Source organism: Castanea sativa, chromosome 10 (assembly GCF_040712315.1).
Source record: "Castanea sativa cultivar Marrone di Chiusa Pesio chromosome 10, ASM4071231v1".
NCBI lineage: Eukaryota > Viridiplantae > Streptophyta > Magnoliopsida > Fagales > Fagaceae > Castanea > Castanea sativa.
Window position 1 is genome coordinate 39,502,093 of NC_134022.1, and position 22,783 is coordinate 39,524,875.

Consider the following 22,783-nt stretch of genomic DNA (forward strand, 5'->3'; position numbering starts at 1 on the left):
GAAGAAAACAGAGTAAGTGTCTCTGCTCAAGAAGAAAAATCTGAAGGTTCACTTTGTCCTCCTCTTTTTATTCTTTACCATCACTTACTCTTTCAGAATTTCCAATTTATATCACTGATTCTCACTTGGGTTCTGCTTCAAAATCCTCTTTTTTTTTCATTTTCTTTATAACTTTTCTGGATTTAAGGCTATAGTTTTTTCAGCTCTGTTTCCTCTGTATCAGCAACTTAACATTACTATTTTAGCTCTTTTATTCTTCTTGCTTTTTAACACAAACCCAATTAAAATTTCCATCTTTGGACTCTTCCTAAGCTTTTTCTTTGCATATTTCAAACCTATTGATTAAGATCCTTCTGGGATTTCAGGAAATTTGATCCAAAAAAAAAATCAATCTTGCATTTGCATTGGACTCTGTTTTGATTTGGAAATTTAAAAAGTAACAAAATTGCTATAACAATCAAAGGCAATCAATTTTTTTTAGCAATGAATCCATTGTATCCAATTAAAGAAGAGTATCTCGGATCAAGTTCATCGCAGCCGCCGCGGCCGCCGATGATGCCACCACCACAGCCAATGGAGGGGCTTCATGATACAGGGCCACCACCATTCCTGACCAAGACCTATGACATGGTGGATGACCCAACTACCAATCACATAGTCTCTTGGAACAGAGGAGGTGCCAGCTTTGTTGTGTGGGATCCTCATTCATTCTCCACAAATCCCCTCCCAAAACACTTCAAGCACAACAATTTCTCAAGCTTTGTTAGGCAGCTCAACACTTATGTAAGTATTCTCTTCTCTTCATCATCAAATTTTCAATACTCTTTTTTTTTCTTGGTTCTGAGTTTAAAATGTTTACAGGATACAGAGCATTTCAATTAGATAAAAAACATAAGAACATTTTGATTTAATTTCTTTGTGAATTATCATTTATCATCCATATAAGTTATTTGAATGAAAGCTATAGCGATGTCCTTTTGGTTAAAATGTCTATTGAACTTGTTTTCAATTATTCCACCCTCTGGTTCCTCACAGTTTCGGGCTTTTTGTAGTTCAAATTTGGTCCCTGTCCCTATGGAATCTCAACTTCGCTACAGCCTACCAGCTAATCCACCAATGGGTTGAATGTTCGAAAGATTGGTGGGCCTTTCCTCACTTCACACACCACTCAAAGAAGGTGGCTCACATTCACAAAGCAAACAAAGGAAAAGAGAATAGAGAGGGAAGAGTAAGAGAATTCTTTAATACTTTTATACATATATAGTTATATTTCTCTTCTTTCACTCTTGCTTTGAAATTGACAGGTGCATGGGCTAATATACTATACATGCCCCCACTGACTCCCAAGATTTTTATTTTCTGTACTCTTACATTCATAAAATACCACACATAGCTTCAAGAAATCCCACACATGCATTCACCATGATCTTATTTAATTTATAAAACTCACACTTATTAATGAAAGTTTAATTAAAAACAAGATTTAACTTGTAACATTGAAATGATTCTTTATCCAGTTCTTAATCTTGGATTGGATTGAAAGGAGACCACAAAATTTATTCTTTATGCAGGTATATATATTTTGTGACCAAATCGGATGGCTTAGGAGTGAAGAACTTGGTTCATCAAGAACTCAAGTCCTCTTGATCAATATCAGTTTGGCTATTCAAATAATAAAAATAAAATAAATAAAAAGGTCTTCCAGTGTCATTTGGTTGCTTGGGACTGCCATAGAGTATTCCCATCAAAGTTTATAAAAATTTTAGTACTTAACATTTCAAAAAGTTACTTTATCAATTTTAATAACTTATTTACCATACACTAAATATCAAAATTATATTTTCTTACTATTTCGTTTAAAATAATATAAACTACTTATTAAAATAATAAAAAATAACTACACCAACTACCTTTTCCACTATATCACAAAACAGAGAATTAAAACTGAATATTCTCATTGAAAATAAAAGTGATTACAGAAGCTATATTTATACTAATCTGTACAAGTGTGAAAGCAAAATAACTAACCAAAACAGAATTAACAACCTATCACACGTGTTGTCACTTAAGTAAATATCTAACTACACTAAACTACATGTCGTATAGAAACTACTTCTCATTGTTGTCGTTTTGTCTATGCTCTGCTATTGATGTGTCTGCACTGTGATCACTGTTATGGCCTCTGATCTTGCTAGCTTCTCCTCTGCTCTTGCTACTAATTCTATTAGCTTCATTTATACTCTGATACTCCCCCTCAAGAGCAGCTGGTGTATGAATGTTAAGCATTCCCATTTTGCAAATGAGACTTGAGAATTGATTGAAACTTAAGGCTTTGGTAAGCAAGTCAGCCAATTGACAATTAGTCCTAACATGATTCAACTTAATCACCTTCTCTAAGACCTTGTCCCTCACCACATGGCAGTCTATCTCTATGTGTTTTGTTCGCTCATGAAAAACTGGATTAGATCCAATGTGAAGTGCAGCTTGACTGTCACAGAATAGCAAGGCTTCTTTGTCATGATTCACTCCTATGTCCTTAAGGAAATATAAGATCCACACTATTTCACACGTTGCTACAGCCATGGACCTGTACTCTGCTTCTGCTGAAGACCTTGAAACTGTAGATTGCTTCTTGGACTTCCAAGACACTAAAGAATCACCAATGAAAATGCTATAGCCAAATACGAATCTCCTAGTATCGTGGGACATGCCCAATCCGCATCCGCAAATCCTTTTAAATGTAAATCTGTACTAGAAGAGAACATAAGACCTTTGCCTGGTTCTCCTTTCAAATACTGCAACACCCTATATGCTGCATCCAGATGAGGTCTTCTAGGCTTGGCCATGAATTGACTGAGTCTGTGGACAGCAAAGGTTACATCAGGTCTTGTAATAGTTAAGTACAAGAGTCTGCCCACAAGTCTTCTGTAATGACTAGGATCCTTGAGCTCTTCTCCTTCAAACCTGCTTAACTTCAGACTATGCTCCATGGGTGTTTTAGCACACTTACAGCCAAGCAGTCCAGCATCATTTAGTAATTCAAGGGTATACTTCCTTTGACAAAGGGCAATTCCTTTGTCTGACCTGGCAACCTCCAAGCCAAGAAAATATTTCAAGTCACCCAAGTCCTTAAGCTTAAACTTCTCATCTAACATGACCTTAAACCTGTCTACTTCAGCTTTGTCATTGCAAGCTATTAACACATCATCTACATAGACCAAAAGAACCATAAAAATGTCACCATGTCTTCTGGTAAACAATGAGTAATCAGCCTTGGACTGAATGAAACCAAGCTGAAGCAAAGTATTTGAAAATTTGGCAAACCACTGCCTAGAGGCTTGCTTAAGCCCATACAAAGATTTGTTTAGCTTACAAACTACCTCCCCCTGGCTGTGAAACCCCTGTGGAAGAGCCATATACACTTCCTCATCCAAATCCCCATGGAGGAAGGCATTATTCACATCTAGTTGACTCAAAAATCAACCTTTGATGGCAAACACCGGCATAAGAACCTTGACAGACACCATTTTAGCTACTGGAGAAAAGGTCTCAAAGTAATCAACACCCTCCTTTTGAGTGAAGCCCTTAGCCACCAATCTAGCCTTGTATCTCTCTACTGAACCATCAGCTTTATATTTGATTTTATAGACCCATTTGCAGCCAATGGGCTTCTTACCAGCAGGTAAAGGGGTCAAAGTCCAAGTATTATTGGCCTCAAGAGTCCTATTTCACAGCTCATGGCAGCTTGCCACGGGGTTCGCATACGTACTTGGTAGTAAAATTGGGGTTCAACTAAAGAGGAAATAGCACAACAAAATGTCTTATATGAAGGAGAGAGGTGGTGATAAGAAACATGAGCAGAAATGGGATGGGAAGTACCTGAATGAGATGAATGCATAGGCTGATCAGCAGCAACTTGATTGCAATGGAACTCCTGCAGATAAGAGGGTCTTTTAACAGACCTAGAAGGGTCTTTGGCATTATCAGTTCTAATGGATTTGATGTTGTGGCCAAATTGAGTAACAACCATAGTGTAAAAAGATTGAAACAAGGATCTGACATCAGATTTAGATTTCATTAAGAATAACCAAGTGGCACGGGTTGCATCATCAACAATTGTTAAGAAATATTTGAAACCATCTAGAGTGGGAACAGAATAAGGACCCCACACATCCATATGAACCAAATCAAAAGCACAAGCACAAGCACTAATGTTATTATTGAAAGGAAAAGGTAATCTTTTAAGTTTGGCCATAGGACAGACTTGACAAGTCTTATTACAAGGAGACTGTAAAGAAGGTATATGAGGACCTAAAAGTCTAAGCTTGAGATCAGAAGGATGACCTAATCTTGCATGCCAAAGATGAGAAGAAGAGGAACTTGGAGCTGAAGTGGCCGCAGAAAGGAGGATTAGTAGCAGCATGAAACTTGTGATTGATTAAGTAGTCCTGCAAGTGAAGAAGAAGAGATGTGCCTGGAGAGTATCACATTGCAACAAGTACAACCCATCAATGTACCCTTTGCCCACCCCAATCGTTTTCCAAGATAAAAGGTCCTGAATAAAACAATAAGTGGAGAGGAAAACAAGACAATAAGGCTGAGAAAGTGTAAGTGAGCTAACAGATAGCAAGTTAAAACTAAAAGATGGGACACAAAGAACATTATAAAGGGTAAGTGAAGAAGAAAGAACAACAGTTCCAATGTGAGTAACTTGAGCTGATTCCCCATTGGGCAAGTGAACCAAAGACTGCATGGTAGCAGTAATTGAGGTCAACATATCCATTGAACAAACAAAATGGTCAGTAGCTCCAGTATCTAACACCCAAGTTTGTTTGTCATAAGCCCTTCTATTCACTACTTGGGCTGAGAAAACACTATGAGATAAGTCAATACCTGACATTGGAACACCAATAGATGCAGAAGATGATGCTACATTTGCCATTGGACTCTCCTTGGGTGAAGCTGAAGTTGCTACAAGAGATGAATTGGAAGCCCCAAACAAAGCAAGAAGCTGCTGGCATTGCTCAGAGTAAAACAGACTCGGTGATGCAAAATGGGGAAGTTGTGGACAATACATCTGAAGAAACTTGATGCGCCAGAGGAGGTCTGTTCTTGAACTTGCACCCAGGTGGAAAACCATGCTTTTTATAACACTTATCGACTGGTTGACCACTCTTGCCACCGAAAGTACAAGTTGGTCTCTCTTTCCCTTTGCCACCAGAATTACCAAGATTTGGACCAAGTTGTTCATTGAACAATTTAGCAGCTAGAGCAAGGTAGAATCAACCTTAGCAACAGAGGCATTAGGGACTGATCTCGTGTCTCTTCTTGAATTAACAAGGAGTACACCTTACTAAGAGATGGGATAGGATCCATAAGCAAGACTTTGAGATCGAACTCGGGAGAAAGAATCATTCAATCCCATTAAAAATTTTATCACGTACCTCTCACTTGTAGATCAAGAAGCCTCTTATTAATATTGCAAACACATTTACCACAAGTACATGAAGGAAATGGACTAAGGTTTTGCAATTGATCCCAAAATACCTTCAATTGAGTAAAGAAATCAGTAACAGACATCTCACCTTGGTGAAGCTCTGCAATGTCCTTTTGAAGATTGAAGATTCTAGGTCCATTAGTCTGAGCAAAACGATTCTTCAAGTCATTCCAAATTTCCAGAGTAGTGTCTTCATAAATGATGCTTGCTTGTAACTTTGGTGAGACTGAATTGGTTAACCATGTGCCAACCATGTTGTCACACCTTATCCAAGCTTGCACATTCGAAGGAGTAGATACCAATGGTGATGAGAGAGTCAGAGTCCCATCAATAAACCCTAATTTGTTCTTGGTGAGTAAAGCTTTTCTCACTGCACGAGCCCAAGCTGCATAATTTTCTCCACCTATCAAAGGCTGTGTGACAAGAACCAGACTTGGATTTTCTGCATGATGTAAAAACAGAGGGTCGTCCATTGGAGAATCTTGTGTGGAAGGAGGTTGAGTCACAGACGTTGAAGCATCTGTAGAACCATTTGTATTTGCAGCGGAAACCATAATTGGCAAACAAAGAAGAAATCTCTCACAGACACGAAGAAAAATTTTCTCAAGAAGCACAATTTTCTCAAGAAACAGAGAGATTTTCTCGGGAAAATTGGAAAAGAAAACTGAAAAAGGAACAAAACAAAGCCCTACAGGAATTTGGGAATTTGCTTTGATACCATATCACAAAACAGAGAATTAAAACTGAATATTCTCATTGAAAATAAAAGTGATTACAGAAGCTATATTTATACTAATCTGTACAAGTGTGAAAGCAAAATAACTAACCAAAACAGAATTAACAACCTATCACACGTGTTGTCACTTAAGTAAATATCTAACTACACTAAACTACATGCCGTATAGAAACTACTTCTCATTGTTGTCGTTTTGTCTATGCTCTGCTATTGATGTGTCTGCACTGTGATCACTGTTATGGCCACTGATCTTGCTAGCTTCTCCTCTGCTCTTGCTACTAATTCTATTAGCTTCATTTATACTCTGATACACTACAAGCATTAAAATAATAATTTTTTTTTTTAAAGATTGGATCAACAGGGAGTTTTCATCTTCAGATTTTTTTTTTTTTTTTAAGATGCAGCTTCCAGGATTCCCAACAACAAAAAAAAAAAAAGCTACAAAATTAATTTTGATACTACTATTAGACAAGATCACTGCTCTATTGATACAGTTTGTAAGGATTTTTTGTAGCAATCAATGCCAAAGAATCTACCGCTCATCCAGCCTAGACTAAAGGCTAAAGCCGAAGCCTGTCTCCTACTTCTCTAACCCAACTTAAAGCTTCACTACATATTATATTTTAGGGTGATAGAAATGTATCATCGAAGATGTTTATGGCTGTTTGGATTTTATATTTCTATCATTCATAATTTTGTTTTCATCACCCATAAGTCAAAATAAGTGGGACTTACTCTAAGAAAGCTTGTTTGGCTGTGTTTCTTATTTTTATTTCCATCACTCAATTATTTGATTTTTGAGTGATAAGTTATGAAAACTGAAAATACATTTTAGGTGTTTTCGGTTTCCAAAACTCTATTTCTAATGGCATTTTCGTAATTAAATACACAATGAGAGACCCACAGTCAGTGCCTTGTCAAGTTCGGCTCAGCTTTTCACAATGCCCACCAACAGCTTTTTCCTTCTCCACACCAAAAACCCAACCCACAGAAACTCATCTCCATTCCCAAATCCAAGACCTAACCCACATAAACTCATCTCCATTCCCAAATCCAAGCATATCAGGCCTTGTCTCTGTTAAAACTCCACCCGAAACTACACCGTTCTGAATCTCCGTCCCTGAAACTCTGACCAAGCCCAGGCCCAAACTCTGACCCAACAAAGATCTGAACCCCTAAACTCTATTTCGAACTCCAAACCCGCCTCTCCGCTTCCGAGACGACTACCGAGCTTACGCACAACACTATCGCCTCCGGTGAGGGACTGAACAAGGCCCTCGACTATGCACTCTGGGGCTTCGAAGTCGTTCGAACAGTGCTCCAGTGGAGATGACAGCAAGCCGAATCTGGACTTGGCGATAAGCCTTCACGTTTTGGCAGCACACTCGGTGACGGTGGCTCGGCGGTGCGCTGGGTGACGGGGATTGGCAGCGCGCAGGTCCTTGATTTTTTTTTTTTTCTTTTCACCGCTGTGGATGTTGCCATTGCTGCTATTGTGGCTGTATTGGACCACAAACCAGAGAGAGAGAGAGAGAGAGATAAGAAGAAGAAGAGGCAGAGAGATTTTTTATTTTTAGGGTGGCATTGCAGTTTATTTTTGACTTGTGTTTGGTGGTTTTAAGAAGAGTGGGTCCCACAGAAGAAATGTCTGACTTGGTGATCAAGTATGGGTCCCACAAAAAGGTTGAAATATTTGAGTGATATGAACTGAAAACAGTGTCCAAACGGGTAGGATGTAGGGAGTTAGGGTATTTTAAGTGATGAGTGATGAGTGACGAAAATTGAGTGAGGAGTGATGAAAAAAAAAAATCAAACAGCCCCTTATGATTCTGATTTATCCCTCATTTATCTTGTACTACAATTATTTTGTGATAGGCCAAAAACGTATTGACTTCTTGTGATGAATTAATTAGCCAAGTTTAATTAATTAACCAATTTAACATGCAAACGCATGGTAGCACAAACAAATCACCAATAAACTAAAGTGCAGCAGAAAATAAATTGACACGGTGATTTGTTTACGAATGGGGAAAACCTCCAAGGCAAAAACCCCACCGGCTGATTTTAAGGATACTACTCTCGAGAATCTACTATTATCACAACAAGCAATTACAAGTAAAGGAATCTCAGTACCTTATACCAACCTACAGTTGAATCCTTACCACAATACCCAATTGGACTTGTTCTGTAGTGACAATCTCTCTTTTTGATGCACAGCTCCCAGTACGTGACTAACCAATTGCGCGGATTCTAGTACGCCTTCAATCACCAACTTGAGAAAGATGTTGGCTGCAAAATTCTTTAGTTCATCCTCGCAATAAAGAACAAGAAAATGTTTGGTTACAAAACCCTACGGTGCAAAGATACAGCAGCTTCTTCATAAAGAGATGAACTAGGGCAAACTTTGTCTCCGGTCACAAATTTGCTCAATGCTTGCGCACACTTGTGCTTGCTTTGATGGCCCTTAAAATAATCCTTTTATATGTTTAGGGTTATGAGAAAAGAAGACCCAAAGACATACCCACGGATTGGAATCAAAACAGATCTAAAAAACTCTTTTTCTTAAACCTCGACAGCTAGAGGTGTCGAGATGCTGTCGAGCATCGGGGCTGGAACAGCTTATTAAAACTTGATAGATGAAGCTGTCGAGTTTTAATGACAGACACTTCTTCAACTTGTTTCTTGAACAGACTTACATGACTTTAACACATGGTCTTGAAACAAGGTTTCTTGAAATATTAAAACATCCTAAATCTATCCAAATGCAAGTAAAATGCGTTTTATCAATATATTAGTCAATTATATAAAAAAAGGACATAAATTCTTCACAAATAAACCACATATGTCCTAATATTTTGGACATTCTTAGGATTTAGCGTACTTATCCTTTTGAGATTGTTGTTTTGTTCACAGATAAGCAAATGTACTAGCCCACAACTTGGCCGTTGGGCCCATGGCCCATGGCCCATGTTAGCTTTTTTTTTTTTTTTTTTTTTTCATGAACTGTATTCTTTCTCTTTTAATGAATTGCCTTTAAAATAAAGTACGAATTAACCTAGGATAACAAAGATCCTAGAGATCCGCCTCTGGAGTTGTCGTACTATACATATTGGAGCAACAAAATACAAAATAATCTCTGCATGTGGCCAAGCTGAAAGATGAGGTATTAGCAATCAATATTCATAGAACTCAAGGGGTTAGAACTTGACCTCTTCAAATTTAAGGACGTCTAATATTATCTTAGTTGCGATAGTTGGACTTTGCAGATTACACAGTAACACATAGGTTGTTTTTGTTTAATTCAAATATTTTCTTAAATTGCTTTGCAATTTTAAATTAAGAATTTACTGAAAATAAAATCAAGATTAGTACAGCCATTATCAGAAATTGTAAGGCGCACCTCGTCAAAGAAAGTAATTAGAACTATCATGAACCTTCTGATTTGGATGAAGTGGAGAATTGTCCTCCAATATGGTGTTCACAAGACTTGGATCTTAACAAGTTTTTTTTCTTTTTTGCTAATCGGATCATAATAAGTTATGCACTGTGTCAGTGTGTGCCACGTTAAGTTAAGAAACTCTCATAAAGGCTTTGTTCCATAGAACTTTGAATTACATATGCTTCACATGCATTATGCATGATCATGAATCCTTAAAGCATGATTTTTATATTTTACGTTTCTAAACATTAGGTTCCTTTTCTTTCCTGGGAAGACTTTTTTCCTAGTCAAATTAAAGCTCTTGTTTGATAGTATAATCTACTGGGGAAAATTTATTTTGCAAATTAAGTTTTATATATCCTATAAATTGGCATGTTGTGTCTAATAATGAATCTGTATCAAATTTTTGTAATAAATAACTAGGAAATTAAGTTTTATAGAGCCTATAAATTGGCATGTCGTGTCTAATTAATAATGAATCTGTATCAATTTTTTGTGATAAATAACTAGGTATTTAAATGAATAATTTTCAGGTTATGTACGTGTATGACAAAAACTTCTCATTAAGGTTCCTCCTTGTACAATTTTAAATTTCATGCATTCCATATTACATACTAAGTGTCACAATATTCTTGTCCAGTGATTAACATTCACAAACTCAGGCCTAGACATGGCAAAACGGGTTAATCGGGGCGGGTTCAAGTCGGGTCAAACGGGTCACGGGTCAAAACGGGTCATCTTAAGCGGGTTAAAGATGGGTTCGGGTCAACCGAGTTGCGGGTCGGGTCGGGTTGATCCGTATTTTTCACATGAATTTTTTTTTATATAAATAAAACATGTATTTGTCATTTGGAAGTTATGCAACAAATTATTTGATGTTAAATGCATTATTTTGACTTCACCACTTATATCAAGAATGAATTCAGTTAAACTTATTAATACTTATTCAATAATTTTAAAATTATACAAATCCTAACATTACTATCTAAAACAAAATAACACAAACATAAGTAAAACAAATACACATGTTTTATTTCTACACAATATCAACATTCCGAAATATAAAACAAAATTGCAAATGACTTATTGGATAACTCATGTGATAAAGAATAAAAACATATAAGAAATTTACAATCTTAAAAATTATTTTTATAATCTATTATCAATTGTGGTTGGCACTCTATTTTAATTTGAGATATACATTAAAATTTGATTGCTTACTTATTTATACATGGTCTCTTTTATGAATATCATATCATTGTTAAGCAACACACATTCTAGAAAATATCATAATTTATTTTGAAAAGCCGTTTATTTTGGACATAAATTGTTAAAAAATAAGTCTAAGCATTCATAATTTATGCTAATTTGATACTTTGGCTTCACTATTTTTATACTTGTAAATGTTTCTCACACATGTCTACAATTTTAAATCTATATTTTTAACTCTATTGTAACCATATTATCTTGGCATGTACTTTGTTATTTGATATCTAAAAAGCTTTACTCATTACAGAATGCTCAACCTTTTATCTTTCAATTAATTTGCATATGTAAATGTATCAATTGTTTCCTTAAAGCTCACAATAAACAATTAAACTACTATTGTCTTAATTTTACTTTTTCTTTTTACCAAAAAAAAAAGTTTTAAAAAAGTGATTCAGGTTCGGGTCGGGTCGAGTTGACCCTCAAAAAACTCGGAAAACTCGGGTCGAGTCACGAGTCAACCCATTTTTGTTTCAGGTAAAAAAAATCAGATTCGGATTAAGTATTTTTCGAGTCGGGTTGGGTCTGGTCAGAAAATTTTGACCCGTTTTGCCATGTCCACTCAGGCCCTCAGGGTGATTTGGTGAGGAGGAAGTTCTTTAAGAAAAAGAAAGACAATCATCCATATGTTGTACCCACATGATTGAGCAAAGTGAAAGATGTTATTCTCCTCTTAACCTTATCTCATAGTAGTCGTTTTCTTTTGGTCAATAAAGTTCTTTTGTTGTTTTGTAAAGAACCTTAAAGGAAACAATTGGAACTGTCATGACCCTTCAAGCTAGAGTGAAACAGAAAGTTGTCCTCCAAAGATGGTGTTTGTAAGACCTGAACCCTAAGTTAGTGCGTTCCACGTTATGATTCAATCTTTACATTACACTAGTCGCAGATTCATGCAATGCATGAGAATAATTAATTATTTTATAATTGTAATATAATGTATAATTTGTTCTCTTTCTAAAAATTAAACAATTTCTATTTAGTCCAATTAGGTCTACTCAGTCCGCTCGGTCAATTTTAGTCCCCTTCGTTCCATTTTGGACTAATTGGGTATTAAATTGATTCTTTATATAAGTTTCCTCTTCAAGTTTAGCTCAAAATTCCATTTTTTTTCTTAATTTTTGTGTTGAAAAGTGTAGGGGCATTAGGCCCAGTAATATACAAAGGATGGCCCAACAAAGTCTTTTGGGCTAAAAACCCAAATCCGAGGACATCAAATGATCTAGGAATACATGAATGTACTTCATAAAGAAAATGCCAGGTAAAGATGTGATAAACAAGTGACCGATTGCGTCCGAGGAATAGATTTGTCCTCGGTTTGTTAAGCCGAGGTCATAGGAAGAGAGGTTTAGTGTCCCCGGGCTATGTTATAAGAAATCCTATGACTACGGGAAGACACGGTACACGTGGAGGACAATAGAAAGAGCGGTGGAATATCTAAGGTAAAGCTGCTACCACCGCCCATACATTAAAAGCTCTGTAATTGATATACTGACTGCATAGATGGAAAGATGGGACCTGAGCATGAGGTTTGAAACTTGGTCCCTGACCCCAGCGGACTTTAGGGAAAAATTAATGGGACAAGTATCCAAAGCCAGCATTACAACCATGAGGTGGAAGATGATAAAGAGAAAAAGAGGAAGTATAAATAAAGGAAAAGACCTTCGAAATAAGAGTGGGCTTTTTCTGTGAAAAAGAAAGACAATAGTATATGATAATCTACAATTGTAATCAACCTTAGGAAGCAATATTGTAAACTATCCTCGGATTGTGTCCGAGGAAGAGCTTTCAGCCATACTCTTACAAATAACTCTTTATTTCATGCCATTGGGCCCGGAGCCCGTTTCCTTTCTTTGTTATTCAAACCATCCTTGAAATCTAGATTACCAACCCACTCTTTACAAATTTATTGTAAAAAGGCCTTTCAAACCCATTTCCTTTCAGTTGTAGATTGAGAATTTGAATTGTGTCATTACAAAAAGTATGGAATTTATTATATTTGGACTAAAATATTTAGTTTTTAGTTAAATAATACAAACAAAATAGACATTAGAATTTAGAAATATGAGCTCTAAAAATGCAATAAAAATGATAAATATTTTTAAAAAGTCCTATTAGGTCCACATTGGTTCTATTCAGTCCATTTTTATCTTCTTTGGTCTACTTTGGTCCTATTCATTCCTATTTGGTCCATTTAGTCTATTATGTCCACTTCGGTTCCATTCGGTTCACTTCTGTCCAATTCAGTCCACATCGATCTTGATCGGTCCAATTTGATCCTGTTCAGTCCATTCAGCCCTATTTATTTCTATTCGGTCCACTTTGGTCCTAGGCTTTCAATTCATTCTTATTCGGTCTCTGTTAGTCCTATTCGGTCCACATTGGTCCACTATCTTATTCGGTCCTACTTAGTCAACTTTGGTCTTATTCGGTCCACCTTGTTCCTATTCTATCCATTCGGTCCCCTTTGTTCCATTTAGTCCAATTCAGTCTATTTATGTCCACTTTGGTCTATTTGGACCATTTCACTCCATTTTTGTGCACTTACCTAATATGAAAAGAAATATTTGTGTTGAAAGCACTTATTCTAAATTCAAATTTATTAAAAAAATATAGATCTCAAACTCATGACATTTAAAATCTTAAGCATAAAATTTATTGTTACTATGCTTTTGTTGAGTCAAATTAATTTAGCATTTTAGTTTGCCTCAATTTGGCTAAATATAAGTAAAAGTCTTTCTAAACATGAACACTATGTATATATAAATGCAATATTTAGAACAGTTACTCATTTGTTTTAACGTAATTACTTTTAAATTAATTGCATGAGGTTGATTATACCTTCAAGCAATATATATATATATATATATATATATATATATATATATATATATATATATATATATATATATATATATAATTTATTTATATAAATTATTCAAATTCTTCATTCTCTTAAAAGATATTATCATGATAATCAAAACTCGTAACAAACTTATATTGAATATGTATAATTTATTCTCTAAATTTTATTATATATAATTTGTTCTTTCTAAATTAAACAATATCAATTTCCAACACTCTATTTTTACAAATATATAATTTTATCGTTTTTGATATTTTTGATTGATATTATTCTTCTTTTGAAACTGTCCATATTCTTTGAACTATTTTTATTATGCAATATATTTTCCTAATTTCTTTTAGTACAATTAAAATTTTCAAATTTCAAATTTATTATTCAAATTCTTATTTTCTTAAGGAGATTATTATGACAACCAAAACTTATCATATAATTACAATTGAAATTTACTCAAATAATTGATAGTACTCACAATCCAAAGTTGTCTTTTCTCATTCTTAAGTAGGTACACCAAATTGTATTGAAGTGATTTGAAATAGACCAAATGGACTAAAATGAACAGAATAGACTGAATAGATCGAAGTTAACATAATGGAATAAGTAAACAAAAGTAGACCGTATGGACCAAATTAGACCAACAAAGACCAAAATAGACCAAAGTGAACCAAATTGACCGATTTGAACTAAATTGACGGAAACAAACCATACGGTCCAAAATTACCGTAATAGACGAAAGTAGTCTGCAATAGACTACAGTAAACCAAACCGAACCGAATAGATGAAGTGGACCGAACTTAAAATGAATCATTAGTTGTTCATTCTTAGTTTTCATAATGTAATTAATTACATATTTACATCATGTAAAATAAAATTTTAAATAAATATTAAATATTTGAAAGATTCTCCAACATATATATGACTCTTCACTGGTGTGACGGTGGAGGTGAAGTGTAGTGGTGGATATTAAAATCCGAGTGGTATATAGATTCCACGTTGGCATGTTACTATTAACACCAAAAAGAGAGAAAGAGATGTATTATATGCAACTACGAGTTGGCTTTAACATGTGGAATTCGAAAAATAAAAAAGTCACTATACACTACAACTTGACTGGTGAACCGCCTAAAATAGAAAAATTAATCATCACATAGAATCATAGATGATAAGATCAAATGCACAGGCTTTTAGGCCGCTTAGTAATTGGATAGAGGAATACCTACGGTTTTTATTCATCAACTACGAGACAATATTTCCAAGTCACCATGCACGTCATTTTTTTTTCAATTTATTTTAAGACCAATGAATGGAATTGGATATAGTACACTTACTTTCATTTTGCATCGGTTCTTACCCCCAAAAAAAAAAAGCATATTCACGGGTATACGTTTTTTTTTTTTTCCACAATATTTCTTCAAAATTTTCAATTAAAGACTAACCATTGTTTACAACAGTGAACTCATAGGGAATAAATCGCTAACTAAGAGAATTTTTTTCAAAATATTGATGCTCGAGCTTAATGTGAAGAGCTCTCAGTCAAATCCAAAACATTCACTTAAAAACTAAGTACCCAACAAATCAGCCGACCACTATAACATATGGAAATGGTGACTATTGGGCCAACCACTAAGTCTAGTACCTTCCGGAACAATGTAGAAGATTTGCTTGGATAAATCATAAACTATTGCTGTATAGTAAATATCTTCAGTGGGTTTATAATTTAAAAATAGATGTGGTCCACTTGCCTGGGAAGTAGTGAGACATTTTTGTGTTATTCTTATCATTTTCATAGTTTAATGCAATATATATAATATTCTTTTACCTAATATTGAATTAAATTATTGCAACTTGTCGGAAAGAGAGAGGGAAAGAGCGAGGAGTGTCTTAATTCTATAATAACAACTTGGAGTCTTCTTTGCCCTACTTCACACCAATCGAAATTACCTAGTTTCATCTCTTCAGCACAACTTCAAAAATTACCCACTTTTTCTCAACTTTGCGAGAAACTTACTAACGCGTCAGTTAGAATTTTCCCCACGTATATTGCTTATAAAATACCTCTTATGAAGTATATAATTTGTTAGTGTCTATATAACCTAATACAGTTTATTTTATATGATTAAGAAACAAGAAAGAGTGACATACCTAACTATTACTAACATTCAACACGTTTTGAAAATCAAATTATTATAAATTTTTAAAAAATTACATACTTTTTTTTCACCGTGTCACTTAAAGTTTTCACCACGTATATCTTTATATAATATTTTAGTGTCCCTAAAAAGTTAGTACAATTTATTTTATATGACTAGGAAACAAGAAAGAGTAACATACCTAACGATTACTTAAGACTCAACACGCTTGGGAAATCAAATTAGTATACATATGTCGGCTTATATGAAAGCCACGACCTAGATAAAAGAGGTAACCAAAGAGTATTCTTATGATATTCTTCAAGATATTTTGGCATCTTAGATAAAGAAATAAGTGCATGGGAAAAAACGAGTAAAAATAAAGGTGAAAGTACTTTTGCTGCCTAATGCATATGTGTCATTTAGTTGGTTGCCACATGTGGCCGTTAAGATATTTTGCTTCAATTGATTACTGTGCCTTATTTGATTAGGAATGTGTGAAATCAAGCAGTACACGTGTTTATGTCACAATAACCTTGGCTCATCTAATTAGCCTAACACTAATTTGTACATGTATCATCTTCTGTTAAGAGCATTTACATCCCAAAATTCTATTTTATTATATTTTATTATTTTAAAAAATTATTTTATCAGTTATACCATATCATTTTATAATACTCTCAGCATCTTAACTTTTATTTTACAATATAACACATTAAAATAATATTTCTACACAATAAATAATATATCTCAAAATTTGAATAAAAACAAAAACTCAAAACGCGGTGAGAGATAGGAATTGATAAAGTAAATAAAATATTAGTTTTTTTTTTAGAATTAAGCTATAATGCAATTCTACCTATAGAATTGCACGGTAACACTATTACAAATTTTTTTGCAATAGTTGGTTTTAACAAGTCCAGATATTTGGCTTGTTTAGTGCATTAATACTAAAATTCTCTTACATATAGCATTTGCAATACCAAATGGGAATGCTCTTAAGTCGTATATTCTTTTCTATATTAGTGTCCTATAATTTAGTTACCCCTCAACAATCAATCAAATCGCTCTTCACAGCTCTAAAACCATCTATCATATTTGTGATTTCTACTCAATCTAGTAGTGGTTTCCAAATGAGGTAACCCATTACCCCTCTCTCTCTCTCTCTGTCAAATGGGGTCTCATTCTTTCAGTCAAAGGTCACCCAATCAAAATTACAAACAATGCCTATGTTATTCTCTTATCGACCAAGTTCATCAATCATGAATAATGTTTAAAAGTTCACATATTTTTATAGTGTTTTTTCATAAATTTTGATATGGTCTATTATAATTAGAGTAATATCATTTTTACCTATGTCTGTTATTAATGCAATTTCATTATGTACTATATAAAATTTATCATGTCAACCATTTTAATTTTTAAAATAAAAACAATATTATGTTCTTAGATTAAGATGATAATATCTTATATAACAATTATATATAGCACCCATTTCACATAAAAGTAAATCCCAATCTTATAAAGTTCATGTTCCATAAAAGAGGGATGTTACCTAAAATAATAAATCCCCCCAAACTATTACAAATGGGGTTTATCTTATTCTCTTTACCAAACAACGTCACACAATTACAAATAGGGTCTATTCTCTATTCTTCTCCCACCAATGAAAGGTTACCCATTTACAATGGGGTCTTATCTTTCTATTGTCCCAGCAATCAAATTTAATGAATCAAGTGGGCCAATCAAATCCATTGTTTTAATTGTGCAAGTCCCACACCATTTCTCCACCATCACTATTTCCTGCCAATATCCTAGAACTTCCAGAACTTTCCCATGAGGTATGGACCACTCTCTTCCTCTCACTCATTCTCTGTCTCCCAACTTGCTAAATGAAGATAGGCCTACCTATAATATAAAAAAATTGCAAGTTGCTACCCCTAGAGGTCTAGAACTTTCTAATAAACACTAAATTTTTTTTATTTTCATAATTAGCCTCATTAACTCTATTTAAAGCCTTAAACACTTAATTCTTCAGCTTCTTTGTTACAATCATGTCAACAGACTAAACTACCTCCCCAAGAAGAAACAGAGTAAGTGTCTCTGCTCAAGAAAAAAATATATGGAGGTCCACTTTGTCCTCCTCTTTTTATTCATTACCATCACTTACTCTTTCAGATTGTTCAATTTACATCACTGATTCTCACTTGGGTTCTGCTTCAAAATCCTCTTTTTTTTCATTTTCTTTATAACTTTTCTGGATTTGAGGCTATAGTTTTTTCAGCTCTGTTTCCTCTGTATCAGCAACTTAACATTACTATGTTAGCTCTTTTTTTCTTCTTGCTTTTTAACACAAACCCAATTAAAATTTCCATCTTTGGACTCTTCCTGAGCTTCTTCTTTGCATATTTCAAACCTATTGATTAAGATCCTTCTGGGATTTCAGGAATTCGATCAAAAAAATCAATCTTGCATTTGCATTGGACTCTGTTTTGATTTGGAAATTTAAAAAGCAACAAATTTGCTATAACAATCAAAGGCAATCAATTTTTTTTAGCAATGAATCCATTGTATCCAATTAAAGATAAGTACCTGGGATCAAGTTCATCGCAGCCACCGCGGCCGCCGATGATGCCACCACCACAGCCAATGGAGGGGCTTCATGATACAGGGCCACCACCATTCCTGACCAAGACCTTTGACATGGTGGATGACCCAACTACCAATCACATAGTCTCTTGGAACAGAGGAGGTACGAGTTTTGTTGTGTGGGAGCCTCATTCATTCTCCACAAATCTCCTCCCAAAACACTTCAAGCACAACAATTTCTCAAGCTTTGTTAGGCAGCTCAACACTTACGTAAGTATTCTCTTCTCTTCATCATCAAATTTTCAGTACTCCTTTTTTTTTTCTTGGTTCTGAGTTTAAAATGTTTACAGGATACAGAGCATTTCAATTAGATAAAAAAAGATAAGAACATTTTGATTTAATTTCTGTGAATTATCATCCATATAAGTTATTTGAACGAAAGCTATAGCGATGTCCTTTTGGGTAGAATGTCTATTGAACTTGTTTTCAATTATTCCACTCTCTGGTTCCTCACAGTTTCGGGATTTTTTTTTTTCTCCCTCTCTGTACTTACTATAAATGCTTGGTTGTTTTATCTTGGTTCTTGTAAGTCACTTATCTTTAAGCATTTATGCTCATTGAAAAATGAGAACTTGAGAAGTCCTATTGGTTGGATGTTCATTATTTATTAGTGTTACTATTTTCGGTATAAAACCTTGTTCTTAAGGGTTATGGAATCTCAATTAGTTATACTTTCATTTACCATAAAACAAATGGTATATTTATTACCTAGAATGTTCATTTTTATGCCCTTTCTGTTATTTAATAATCTCCCATTATAAGCCCATTATAAGCTGCAATTTTACTCCCACTACTACTTTCAAATTTTGAAATCTATGGTTCTCTCTGGATGAGGGACCTTTCTTAATTTCTTCTTGGTTCCAAAAGTCAGAAATATTATATTTGGCATACTGTTTCTACTCTCTTAGCATGTGCAGCACATAAAAATTTGATCTTGGTGACCAAATAGAAAATAATAGTCTGACTCAAAAGTTTGATGGGCTGAGTCACCAACGAAGAAGATATTTTCAATCTGATTGGGGTTTAATTTTCATATGCTTATGGAAATACTAAATGTGGAATTTAATTGTTGCAGGGATTTAGGAAGATTGATCCAGATAGATGGGAGTTTGCCAATGAAGGTTTTGTAAGGGGCCAGAGACATCTTCTAAGAAACATTAAGAGAAGAAAGGCACCTCCTCAACCTTTTCCTCCACAACAAGCTCTTGGTCCCTGTGTTGAGCTAGGCAGGTTTGGACTAGATGGAGGAATTGATCATTTGAGGCCTGACAAGCAGGTTCTAGTGATGGAATTAGTGAAGCTTAGACAGCAGCAACAGACTACTAGAGCATACCTTCAATTAATGGAACAAAGGCTACAAGGGACAGAAAAGAAGCAACAACAAATGATGTCCTTCTTAGCTAGAGCAATGCAAAACCCAACCTTTCTCCAGCAGCTTGTCCAACAGAAGGGGAAGAGCAAGGAGCTAGAAGAAGCCATGACTAAGAAAAGGAGGAGGCCTATTGATCAAGGACCTAGTGGTGTTAGTGGTGTTGGCCAATCAAGCCGGGGTGGTGAAGGGTCAAACCAAATTAAACTTGAACCTCTTGAATTTGGGGACTATGTTTTTGAAGTATCAGAGTTTGAAGCACTTGCAATGGAAATGCAAGGATTTGGTGGGGCAAGAAAGGTACAAGAGGAACGAAATGAAGAGCTAATGCCACCGGAGAGTGGAGATAAAGAACTTGATGAGGGATTTTGGGAAGAGCTATTCAATGAGACTTTTGAAGAAGAATTACGCATACTAGATGCAGAAGGAGGTGAAGATGAAGATGTTAATGTCTTAGCTGATTGCATAGGTTACTTAGGTTCAAGCCCAAAGTAGAGTAGCAGAACCTTTTTGTGCATTGCTATTCATCCTCTTCAGTTGATTGCCATAATGACCTTTTCCTAAGTAGCTTTAGATAGTAGTTGGTTAGTGTCTCATTTGGTGTAGTTTGGGTCTCTACAAACGTCAATTGGCCATAACATTGATCTGCTTTTCTTACTAGTTACAGGGCAGGAGAAGTAGCAAGCAGTGTAGCCATGGAAATTATTGTTGTTTCTAACCTCTATTAATTCCTGTTGTCTTGTTTGTTCTTGTGCATCCCTTCCTCTTATTTTGCTCTATCTTGGTTAGGTTGCAGGCATTGCTTGGACAGATTCTTTGGTTCCTACGATGTTTGTCTCAAGGTTCTTGTCCTTATTTTTCACCTCCTTAAAAACCCATCATTGAGTGGGTGATGCATCAAATTTCATTTATTGTATCTGCATCTTGTAATATATATTCTTGGCCTCAAATTAATGTAGATTGTTCAGTAGCTGTTGAAATTGGAAAAAGGTGTACCTGCAAGCTTCAAGAACCACAACTGAATATTGCTTTTGAATCCAAGTGGCAGTTGGTAGTTATCTTTGTCGGTTTGACATTTCTGTGTTTTTGGGTTGTCCTTTTTGTTTTAGAAAGATAAAGAGATTTGGTCGGTGATGAATATCTTGATGTTACATTTGTAGTTCCTTGTAGATTCTTCCAAGTCATGGCAATTTGGTTCTCATCAATCTTTTTCCAACAGCTATGGGCTCTCAAGTGGTAACCTATTGCCCTCTTTATGCCATAACCAACCAAATTTGTTCCTCATGACTTTATTCATTTTGTTGATGTCCCCAGATAAATACAGGAGTGAGTGCTAAAAGTTAAATGTGGGCTCTCAAGGGGTAACCTATTGCACTCTTTATGCCATAACCAAAGGAATTTGTTCTTATGATTTTATTCATTTATTGATGCACTCCAGATGAACACAGGAGTGAGAGCTAAAAGTAAATGTCGGCTCTCAAATGGTAACTTATTGTTATATATGCCATAACCAAACAAATTTGTTCCTCATGATTTAATTCATTTTGTTAATGTCCTCCAGATGAATACAGGAAGTGAAAGCTAAAAGTAAAATGTGGGCTCTCAAAGGGTAACCTATTGTTATATATGCCATAACCAAACAAATTTGTTCCTCATAGTTTTGTTCATTTTGTTGATGTCCTCCAGATGAATACATGAAGTGAGAGCTAAAAGTAAAATGTGGACTCTCAAAGGGTAACCTATTGTTATATGTGCCATAACCAAACAAATTTGTTCCGCATGGTTTTATTCATTTTGTTAATGTCCTCCAGATGAATACAGGAAGTGAGAGCTAAAAGTAAAATGCGGGCTCTCAAGGGGTAATTTATTGTTCTATATGCTATAACCAAACAAATTTGTTCCTCATGGTTTTTATTCATTTTGTTAATGTCCTCCAGATAAATACAGGAAGTGAGAGCTAAAAGTAAAATGTGGGCTCTCAAAGGGTAACCTATTGTTATATATAACCAAATAAATTTGTTCCTCATGGTTTTATTCATTTTGTTTATGTCCTCCAGATGAATACAAGAAGTGAGAGCTAAAAGTAAAATATGGGCTCCCAAAGGGTAACCTATTGTTATATATGCCATAACCAAAAAAATTTGTTCCTCATGATTTTATTCCTTTTGTTGATGTCCTCCAGATGAATACAGGAAAGAGTACTAAAAGTAGAATGACTTGGTTGAAGTGCAGATTATGATTATTTCTACAATGCTGTTGCTGCCTCTCATACAAAATGCAGTATAATTGTCTGCAATATAGATTTCTATAAGTAATAAATGAGACTTTATGCTGCAGTTATTATAAGTTGAGATTTGTAACAAAAGTGGTCATATATCCTTGGTTTTCTGTACCTAACTCTATATATATGTGCTGCATGTACAATTGATTTCTGGGTAGCAGTGTGTGCTAATATACCCCATTTGTTCATCAGAGGGCTGCATAAGGCCCAGAACTAGATTATGTTCAGTCTATACCTGAACATATGGATTAGAAATCTAAGTACAATCATGCTATGTGCCTAGACAGTCAGCTTGCTAAAACTAGAGTTGTGAGAAGTTTGATGAAACTCAATAGAAATCTAAGTATTGGCTATGAACGGACGGATATATAACCCCAAGTGGTTTGACAACCACAACCACCAGTTCATCATACTTTTAGTTTGATGGCACTTATCCATTTTTGTTTTCCGGGTCACGGGTTCGACGACCTGTCTTTCTCCTCTCCTAAAAATAAAAATAAAAACTTTGACCAACCACTATGTAAAGAGACACGTGACATAGCAAACACGTGGAAACT

At 35.0% G+C, this 22,783-nt stretch overlaps 1 protein-coding gene across 5 annotated transcripts; it reads left to right on the forward strand.

The window, feature by feature from the left end:
• The first annotated feature begins 468 nt into the window (after positions 1-468).
• Positions 469-22,415, forward strand: LOC142613580 (heat stress transcription factor A-7a-like). Of its 5 annotated transcripts, XM_075785979.1 has the most exons (5): positions 17,956-18,786; positions 19,652-20,787; positions 20,905-20,996; positions 21,106-21,181; positions 21,260-22,415. In XM_075785979.1, exons 1-2 carry the CDS (start codon positions 18,487-18,489, stop codon positions 20,438-20,440), a joined length of 1,089 nt encoding a protein of 362 aa, XP_075642094.1. In that variant the 5' UTR covers positions 17,956-18,486; the 3' UTR covers positions 20,441-20,787; positions 20,905-20,996; positions 21,106-21,181; positions 21,260-22,415. The 5 variants fall into 5 exon arrangements, with proteins under 5 accessions (XP_075642092.1, XP_075642094.1, XP_075642093.1 ...); XM_075785978.1 differs by having other exon boundaries at positions 20,905-21,181; XM_075785976.1 differs by having other exon boundaries at positions 21,106-22,415.
• Positions 22,416-22,783: the final 368 nt, after the last annotated feature.